The 10,789-nt window shown below is 37.5% G+C and overlaps 1 protein-coding gene across 1 annotated transcript in view; it reads right to left on the reverse strand.

Moving 5' to 3' along the window:
- The window catches only part of MED13 (mediator complex subunit 13), a 103,795-nt gene extending 93,229 nt beyond the window's left edge, over positions 1-10,566 (reverse strand). The window contains exons 1-2 of the mRNA XM_074223558.1: positions 10,390-10,566; positions 8,356-8,590 (exon numbers count right to left, since the gene is read on the reverse strand). Coding sequence (XP_074079659.1) covers positions 8,356-8,590; positions 10,390-10,455 — 301 coding nt within the window. The 5' untranslated portion in view covers positions 10,456-10,566. The remainder of the gene's footprint in view (positions 1-8,355; positions 8,591-10,389) is intronic.
- Positions 10,567-10,789: the final 223 nt, after the last annotated feature.

Raw genomic sequence — 10,789 nt, forward strand, 5'->3', positions numbered from 1 at the left:
GGTAATGGTTTTAGAAACCACTGTTATTGGCATATGGGTACATGTTTTATCACTGGGGGGAGCAGGAGAGACCACAGGTTAGGTTTGTGAGCAGGCTTACTATTAAAAAAGTTAAGGGGCTTGCCCAAGGTCATTCAGCCAACATGTGATAGACAAAATTTAAACCCAGGATTTTTTAAGTCTAACTTTCTATTCATTACCTCACTCCTTTTTGTATTTCAAATGAGTTCAGGTATGTATCCATTGTTGCAATCAATAAAATAATTTTTTCATCTTATTTAATGTAAAAAAAGAGCTGTCCCCCCCAAGCATCTCTCTTCCATTTTTCTTTTTTCTTTTTTTTCTCTTCCATTTTTCTAATTATATCTCAAGAACCTTAGGTGAACTCGATTCTTTCAGTGGGGGTGGGGGGTTGTTCTCTAAGACATCCATAAGTTCTCATAAGCATCCATAGTTCTCATTAACACTAAGGAGAATTTTGCATAAAATAAATAAAAGGAAGGCTAGACTACTAGTTAGACAAGTCTAAACTAGTGGTCTAGCCTCAACAAGTCTCAATTATTTCTACTACTACATGGTAATGACTAAGTAAACCCTAACTCAGTATGGTGTTGTCTTAAGTACTGAAGTTTCACATTCCCAAGAAAATAATGAATAAGTCTTAACTACAATGATGTCTACAGGTATGCACTGACCAAGTTAAAGGATACATTCTTCCCTTCTGTTAAAAATAATAAATTAACATTTTTGGCGACAGCAGATTGTGTCTTTATTGAAGTGCCTGTTGTGACACAATAAAAAAAGTATCACTAAAAAACACTAATTCCTTAAATGCATATGTAGACTAGCACCAAACAATTAATATCATGGAAATTTTAATAAGGCCTTTAAAGGATTCTGCCCAGATACAAAATATTCTGTTATGTAAAATTGCCACAGTGTCTTCCTCCCTGTGAATTCGGTTGTACCCCCAGGATCAATATCTCTAATACAGACACACCCTAATCCTGTCTATAAAGCGGGTTCGGGTTCCTTATATCACCTTCCTTTTGGTTTTAAAGAATTTGTCTTACTCCAGTCTGATAAATTCACATTACAAAACTACAGAAAGCTCCTCCTCTACTTCCAACAGTAAAAGCCACAGAGAAAGAAATTTGCTTTACAATAAAATCTGAAGAGAGAAGATAAAAGACAGAGTAAGTAAGATACTATTACTTCCTCTAATTTTCTGACAACTATGGTTTACCTTCAGCAAACTGCTAATAAACTTAAAGAGTTTAGAGTTTTATGATTTTGTTTGATTTGTACTGCCAATAATAACTTTCTTTTAGAGACCTGCTTTAAAAAAGGCAGGTCATCCAAATACTTCATACTTCTTTAAAATCTTTAAGTCCACTAATTTGCTCTGTAGGAGAAAAGGTAAAAGATCCTATATTTTTAAGTATTTACAATAACTGATAAAAGTAGAATTCTAACTAGCAACATAATGTTGTTGAAAGAATACAAACTTGGATTTGTCACTTACAAACAACCTTTCTGGCTCTCATTTCCTTATCTAATTAATTACCTCACAAAGTTGTGGTGAAGGAAATAATTTTCAGTATTTTGAAACCTAAAATTTGACAACTTAGGTTAGGAAAACCCACAAATGGCTACAGAAGTGCAATTAGCACCCATCTGCCATTCTAAGATTACTAGCACTTCAGAAGTTCCTTATTGTTAGACTGGCTATAATGTGAAGTTTTTGGTCACAGCAGTAAACAAATCACAAACAGGTTATGTCTGCAGCAATAATAGATATGTATATTGACAAGAATGATTTATAATAATACTTTCAAGTATGATTTATAACAATAATAATTTACCAATTAAAAAGTTAATATACTCAGAATTCTACATTTTTTGAGTATTGATTTGCATTATCTTTCTTTTGTTTCTAGAGTAATCAGCCACAAAAGGAAAAATTGCTTTCATTCAGTTCAGTCAAAATATTCAGTATGGGGGCGGCTAGGTAGTGGAGTGGATAGAGCACCGGCCCTGGAGTCAGGAGTACCTAAGTTCAAATCTGGCCTCAGACACTTCATAATTATCTAGCTGTGTGGCCTTGGGCAAGACACTTAACCCCATTGCCTAGCAAAAAAAAAAAACAACCCCTAAAAAAAAACAAACAAAAAAATATTCAGTATGATATGCAATGCAACTCAAAATAGACCTGAATTTCAATGTTATAGAAAATTTCATGAATTTTCTAAGATGACAGAGAAATGTTTAAATTGTCCAAATCTGTACTTATCTTAGAAAATAAATTTCCCTGATGGCAATCTATTCATTCACTTGACAAGTATTTAGTAAGCGTTGAAGCATTAGTTGACCATATACAACAAAATGTACAAAAATCTGATTCAAAAAAAATTCAGTATATTGAACCTTATCTTTGTAAAATATACTCCTACTTAAAATTAAAAGAACAAAGAAAAAAGCCTTTCATGAATCCAGTTAACATTTTGAGGAAAAAGAAATTAAGGAAAAAAGGAATTAGAATAAAAGCATAACTGCACCACTCAGCTACCCTACAGCAGAGTCAGAGTGAAAGGAGAGAGAAAATACAGTACATGGTAGTGGAGAAATACAAAAGGAGGGAGTTGCGATCAGCAATGGCAACGGTGGAAAAATATGGAAGTAACTTTTGCCATGGACATCATAAAGAATGTGATCCACCTGTGACAGAGTTGTTGGTGTTGGAACAAAGACTGAAGCACATTTATTATTATTATTATTATTATTATTATTATTATTATTATTATTTGGGGGGGCAGGGCAAATGGGGCTGGGTGGCCTGCCTGGGGCCGCATAGCAGGGTGATTGTTGGGCGTCTGAGGCCGGATTTGGACCTGGGTGCTCCTGGCTCAGGGGCCAATGCTCTGTCTGTCACCCAGCCACCCCTACTATTATTACTATTTTATTTTATTTTGGGTCTTTTTTTTCTTTTTTCTTTTTTTTGGTTTTTGCAGGGTAGTGGGGTTGGGGTGGCTTGCATATCACATGGCTGGGTGATTGTTGGGTGATGGGGCCGGATATGGGCTAGGGTGCTCCTGGCTCCAGGGCTGGTACTCTGTCCATTGCACCACCTGGCCATGCCTACAATTATTACTATTATTTTTCTTTTATTTTTTTTTGGGCGAGGGGGTATTTTGTTTACTCTTAAACAAGAATATTTTATTAATGTATAAAAAACATTATTTGTACAAAATGAGAATATTAAATATAAAAAAGAATAAAAGCATAAATAAATTATTTTCAGATTTATCTTCATGTTTTCCAGTACTTACTCCTTTCTCCTGGTTGTTATTTACCTACTCTTCAATCAAAAGAAAACTGCCATTTAAAGTCAAATCCTATTTACATTATAATACCATTCAAAAAATTTTTTTTACAAAAAGATGCTCAAGTCCTAACATGACCCATTTATTTGGAACAATATCCATGGAAGCAAAGATAAGGAACTTTAGAAGTCATCTAGTCCATTTAATACCAGAATCTCTTCTGTATTTCTGTAAAGTTCATTCTCTAGTCATTGGCTGTGACTAAAAATTATAGATGATACCCAGAATATATTATCCCTTTCAAAATAGGTCAGTTACCATGACCCTCCAAATCTTTCTGTTACAGGTTAAGAAACTTCAATTCTTCCAAAAGATGAATTTCTAGTACAAAGGAAAACAATGGATCGAAAATTTCTGGATATCCTCTATTAAAGACAAAACCCAAAATCAGTAATTCCTGACACTGGTTGCTTCTGTTTAACACCTTGGAAAATCATTTATTTCAATGATTTATTTATACTACAATATTCTCAAAGTAAAATCTTAATTAAAAAAAAATTCATGATCATTACCATTTCATTTTACTGTTACCCAGTCTATTTTAGAAGGGCTGCAATCTGCATGACTAGGAGTACCAACATACATACAGATTCTTTAAGCCTTAAAAATAAAGCCAAGGAGGGGCACTAGGTTGGCAAAGTGGATAGAGCACCGGACCTGGAGTCAGCCAAATCCAACCTCAGACACTTAATAATTACCTAGCTGTGTGACCTTGGGTAAGTCACTTAACCCCAGTGCCTTGCAAAAACCAAAAATAAAGTCAAGGAGTAAGTCTTTTTTTAAAAATTTTGCTTGAAAAGAAATATCATTCAACAATGGCAGGTTATCACAATTCCAAAAATGATTAGGAATGTCTCAAAAATATCAACTATCGGGGCGGCTAGGTGGTGCAGTGGATAGAGCACTGGCCCTGGAGTCAGGAGTACCTGAGTCCAAATCTGACCTCAAACACTTAATAATTACCTAGTTGTATGGTTTTGGGCAAGCCACTTAACCCCACTTAACTTGCAAAAAAAACCCAAAACCCAAAAACCAAAACAAAAAACCTAGAAACAAAATATCAACTATCTTCAACTAGCACTATTTCACTAAAACTAAACTCAGTGGTTATTGAATAGTTTTGACAGTTAGGGACAAGAACAGAATTTATTCCCACTACTTTAATACTTCTTTCGAGAACGTAAGACAAAAAAGAACATATCAGAAACATGACTAGGTCAAGTCCATCTAAGGCTCATTTGCAAAAGGGGTATAAAATACTTGAGCTCTCATTTTCATCATGAATAAAACACTTAAAAAAACTGTTAAAAGTACCATATGGGGCAGCTAAGGTGGTTATGGTGGACAGAGCACTGGCCCTGGAGTCAGAAGGATCTGAGTTCAAATCACAGCTTCAGACACTTAATTACCTAGCTGTGTGAACTTGGACAAGTCATTTAACTCCATTGCCTTGCAAAAAAAAAAGTACCATATAAAATCAAGCTGTGAGAATAATTAAATGAGATGTTACAAACTTAGGGAAGGACTTTATTCAGATGGAAGTGACTATGTTTTCTTTATAATGTGGATCACTTCTTTCGAGGTCAGACAAATTTAAAGAATGAAAAGTTGAATACATAATTACTATGCTGACCTAAGTAAAAAAAAAGGCGAAGAAGTACCACTTTTTTTTTTTTTTGCAAAAGAGAATGTTAAGATTCCTTGCAAATCAATGGGGAAAAGTAGAAGCATAGCCATATTTGAGTGACAGGATGTTACATGCTATACCAAAACAAGAAAACAAACCAAAACACCTTATACTGTCCATACAGAGTAAATTCAGTTTAAATTAATGGAGCTTTGCAGCTACCATCTGGATCCTTCCGGTTCCCCTTTCCTCAGTGCTACACCTCCACTTGAGTTCTGGATTGCCTCCTGCAGCTGATGCCACCCCCACTGTCCAGCTGCTCTCTTCTCAGGGGAGCTTAAAAGAAAGCAATGGAGTGACACAGATGGGAAGAGATGAGAGAGAGAGCTGAGCTAGAGACAGGAGGGACTAATTACTCCAAAAGGGAGGCAGATTGCCTGGGGGAGGGAAGGGGGAAGATCATAGGGTGAAGGAAGGGAGAGACTGACTACCCTAAAGAACTCATTACTCTTCTATTTGGGTCTTAAATCAGAAACATTTTAAACCTGTTATAGGTAAATAGAAGAATAGTGCAAATTCAAGTATCAAGTATAAACTGAAACACTTGATAAAATCCATAGACTACACTAACTGAAACAGGAATTTTCCCAGAGTAAATAGTATACACATATACTAACACTACTGTACTTCAGACAATTTCAGAATGATCATTTGCACTTTGATAAATCAAAAACTATTAGGCTATCTGTGAAAGTACACTTGGAAAATTCCTTGTTTTGATACTTCAGAAGTAGAATATTTGAAATATTTTTAAAAGTAGTCTCACTGTATTTAAGCAGTAAAACATCATGAACCTAAGCATCTAAAGAAGTTCATTCAAGTTCTGCCCTGACACCTATTGGTTAGGTGTACTTGTTGAGATACATTGGCTCATACCACCGAAATCATGATAGTACTACAAAGTACTGATTCTTGCTTTAAATGCAAAAATCCTTAAAAGCTTCAAGGAAAAAAGTATATATATATATATATATATATATATATATATATATATATATATATATATATATATATATATATATATATATAATTTGACACCCAAAAGGAAAATATCCACAGAGGAGGTCCAATGCATACCCAAGAGTAGCATGCTTAAAACTTTGAGGCAAGTAACTTTCAAAGTACTAATTCCATTTTACACTAAATTCATTCACTATCCATGTTTTGAACATATACTTCATACAAAGGTAGGCTTCCTTACTAGAACTGCGCTAGACTATGTGGAGTAAAACTAGGTTCTACTCATCAGATATGATAAACTATTTTTTGCCTTTCTTTGTATTCTGAAGGATTACTAACAGTACCTCATAAACAGGGAAGTTATAAGAAATGCTTTCCTGGAACTACAATTCTACATCTAGAAAATTATTAATACAATGCTTGCTTTCTGAAGAATAGTGCAAATTCAAGTATCAAAGCATTCCACCTGAAATTTTGGTGATAAATGCCCATGAGTCCTTTGAATAAAAATTAAAGTAAAATACCTAAATTAATATTTAGTCAGAAAAATATTAAGAATTCAGTCAGCATTTCTATGCTTTAACCATTGGAAAGCAACACAATTTACTTTTTTACATACACATCAAAATAATTTTTGTGGTTTAGAAGGTTAGAACCAAATCAACTAACTCTCAGGAAACAAGACTAACAGTGAATTTTTAAAAACTATTAGTACAAGTTAAAAAAGAAACTTAACTATAACAAATGATATTTCCACTACTCTAAGCTTGGACATCTCATATAACCAAAGTTTCTCAATTACTCTACTACCTTCTTTTTATAGTACATTTACCAAAAAAACCTAAAAGGCAGTTAAAGGCAAACATCCCTATCATTTTATGGGGGCTCAGAAGTGAAGTGACATCCAAGGTCCATAGAAATGTAGAAATGAATTGCCTTCTTGTTACCAGATACTCTAATCCAAATGAACAGTGAATTGTTTTGATCAAAGATTATTCAAAATTGATACCTATAAATTTAAAAATAAGATACCATTATGAATGAGATTCCAAAAGTCACACATGAAAATAAGTTTCACTATGATACAGACATATCTTATTCTCCAATAAAATCTAATTACATGACCAATTTCTTAAAAGTAAAAAGTAATTTGCCTATTTGGATTGTAAACTATAAATAAATGATGACCTTCAATCAACAAGTCTTAGCTAAATGCACCTAGATTACATTTATCTAAAGATAAGCTTCTCTTTACAAACCAAAGTAAATTGTTACAGTAACAAATTTTGTATATCTAAATTTGAAATGAAGAGGTCTGCTTTTCAGTTATCCAATTATCTTAGGACTGCTCCTCAACCCCAGTATACCAATATTAAAACAGCCCATTTAACTGTAGCAATTTTATAACATGTAAGTAATCAATTGCTTTTAACACTCAAGCAATTGCCTATGGATACAGTGTAGATTGATTTCCTAGAGTCTGAGGAAAACATAAAAACTTAATCAGCAATACATATAAGACTATATACATGCAATAATAGTCTTTCTTTTTAATTGAAGAAACATAATCCTTTCTATAAGCCTAACAACTTTGGGGAGATTCAGATCTCTGATTTCACCCATATAGAGTCCCCAGTAAGGAAAACTCCTAGAAATGCAAATCAGCAATTTTCTGCTATATATAAGTTTACAAAGTCACCTGCAGCATTAAGAAGTTAAGTGACTGGTCCAGGATCATATCAACAGTATGAGTGGGAGGAAAGACTTGCTTTCTATCTATACTGCCTCCCCATATCAGAAATCTCTATCATGTTGCCTCTCAATTATTTCAATCCTAGGGAAAAGCATCATAAAGTTAAAACCCTGAAATGCTAGTTATAAATCAATCCTTCTTTTCACAGCTAAAAGGTAGCAGCGAAAATACATCCAAGTCATTCATACTGGTCTTCAGAATACTTCAAATGAAGTCTTGTACCAGATTTACATTCTGAATTGTTTTGCTTAGGTTAATATTAATATGCATCCTCTGGGTAGGAAAGAAACCATTAGTACAGATGCAGAAGCCTACAGATTACAGACAGAGAGGAAGACATTCTAGATTCAAGACATTCAATTTGCCACAGATCCCTACAATGCAGAAAGTAAATGGAGCACCACTGCAATATTCACAGAGCACTGGAATCATCAAAATTTGCTTCATCTGGATTCATCCATGATCACTTACCTTCCCTTTTTTTGAGCTATAACTTTTTTTAAACATTATTTAAGAAAATTTGTATCTTTATGCCCCATTATGTTACAAATTTATAGAAAAATTATTCTCACCTGCTAAGTCATGGTGAATAAGATCAGCAAAGTTGGGGTCCTCACCCCACCAAAATATCCACAATTCTCTTCTTCCAGGTCTCTGATCTCGCCGCCAGACACCAAGTATATCTGCCTTAAGGCAGCGACTAAAACTGCTCAAAATGGGGTCTTCTTCAGTCACCGGAAACAGAATTGGGGCAGAAGTTGGGCCTTGCCATACGTAGCGTTTCCATTTAATTCCCGTCAAGTCAGCCTAAAAGTAAATAAAGTGTGATTGTATTTTCCTGCCCTCAGATAAAATCCAAAAAGAAGTCCTATTTTAAGTTTCTTAAAGAGATTGTCATGTTTTTCCAAAGACAGCTCTATAAATATGAAAAAGAGATTAAAAAATAGTTCAGCAAGTGACCTTTTATATCATCATATTCTTTAATATAGTTAGAAAACAATTCATTTCTGCTCTTTTTGACTATAAACTCCTCAAGGACAGGGGCTGTGTCTTATTTGTATTTGTAACCACGGGATGCCTTGTAAGCAGAAGTCACTCACATGTTTCTTCAATGAATACTCCACTTTGTAATTGGTTGCCTATCTAGCCAAAAATGTTTGGGGGGGGGGGGGTGGAAGGGTGAGAAGTGTCATAGGATTGAAGGTCTCTAGAATTTTAAGAGAACTCAGAAGTGGTCTAATTCAATTCCCCTCATTTTACAGATAAGGAAACTAAGGTTGAAGGAGATTAAAAAGTGTGCTAAAGACTGCACAGGCAGTATTAATCTGAACCTGGTCCTCCCCCACCAATCCAGAGTCAATGCAGTATTAACTCTTTCAAACCCCTTGAGTTTTTTTTTTAGTATCTTGTAATTACATATATGAGAATTAGGAACATTTTATGAAAACGAGCATTTGAAGAAAAATCTTCACAAAGGGCTCATCATCTGCTTATGACGAACTGTAAGATCTTGTCCTAGTCTCTCATTGTTAACAAAAACTAAAATACAAGATAAACTAAAGTTGGAGAAACTAGAAGGTAAAACCTAGTTTCAGAAGAAAGTTATGTATTCAAAAGGGATGACTATAGCATAACCCAATTTTAAGAAAGATTTTTTTTTTTCTCCATAGTTCAAAATTTGAGATTGTGGGGAGAAAAATTAACAGCTGGTATTTCAACATGTCTTCAAGGTGCAAAGCTGGAGGTGCCAAAAATGAAACTGCTGATACATGACCGGCAGCTTATACTTGCCAACTAGTTGTGCTCTCATCCCTTCAATTCACTTTCCAGACTGTGATATTCCTTAACATACAGGCAAATTAAAAAACAAAACAAAAAAAAAAAAACAGGTCAACCTAGTCACTTAAAAACAAAAGCTGAGAGTTTCGGATTTAGAACTAGAAAAGTTTGCAACAGTTGAGATGTTTTCAGGCCTGGTCAATCTGGCACAATGCATTCCTCCTTTAGTGGCTTAGCTTTTCCCAAGCATCTCACTCCAGTTAAAACAAGGAGCAGGCTGCTCAAAACATTTTAAAATGCATACCAAAATACACACAAATATAGAAACATTGAGAAGCAACACTCCAGCACCTCCTCCCCCAGTGCCCTCTGCTCACACACAACACAATGTTGCAGGGAGAGCAAGATGGCTAGAAAATTGTCAAAAATGGAAGGGGGGGGAAACTTTGTTTTCAAAGTAATAATTAAATGGGGGGGGGTGAGGAATGGCATCTCTGCGGCGTCTCGGAGCGCTCGTCGTGAAGGTGAGCGAGTTAAGGGGAGAAGAAAAGAGGGGCAAGTCTTCCGTTCGGGTCGATTGTTCGGTTGTCCGGGGTTCTGGGTCGGGCTCCCAGAAGGACGACAAATCGGAAAGAGCCGAGAGAGAGGAGAGAGAGAGAGGGGGCGCCGGGCAGCGGGTCCGGGCCCGCGGTGGGGGGAGGGGGCCGGGCCAGGCCGCCGGGCCTAAGCCGGGCCGGGGCCCCTCGGGCCGGGGCACGCACTCGCTCCCTCCCCGCCGGCCCGCCCGCTCCCTCCCCGCGGCCGCCGCCGCCCGCTCCCTCACTCACCAGGCAGAAGAGGTTACAGTGACAATCCTCTAGGCTGGCCCCGTTCGGCACGAAGCAGGAACTCATCGTCCCTCACAGCCGCCGCCGGCGCCACAACCCACCATCCGCCATTACCGCCGCCTCCGACCAGAGAGAGAAACACAGACGCCGGGGAGGGAGCGGGCGGGCGGGCGAGGGAGCAGGGGAAGGGGGGCAGCGGAGGAGGCCGCCGCGGGGCCGGCCGGCCGCCCGCCCTCTCTGCCCACTCCCGGCCGCGGCCCCGGGGCGGAGGGTCGGGCCGGGCCGGGCCCTGCGCGGAGCCGCGCCCGGGGACGAGGGGGCCGGGACCTGCCCCTGCCCCTGCCCCCGCCGCCGCTGCCGCCGCCGCCGCCGCCGCCGCCGCCGGGCCGCGGGAGCCCGT

This window comes from Macrotis lagotis, chromosome 2 (assembly GCF_037893015.1).
Source record: "Macrotis lagotis isolate mMagLag1 chromosome 2, bilby.v1.9.chrom.fasta, whole genome shotgun sequence".
NCBI classification, from domain to species: domain Eukaryota; kingdom Metazoa; phylum Chordata; class Mammalia; order Peramelemorphia; family Peramelidae; genus Macrotis; species Macrotis lagotis.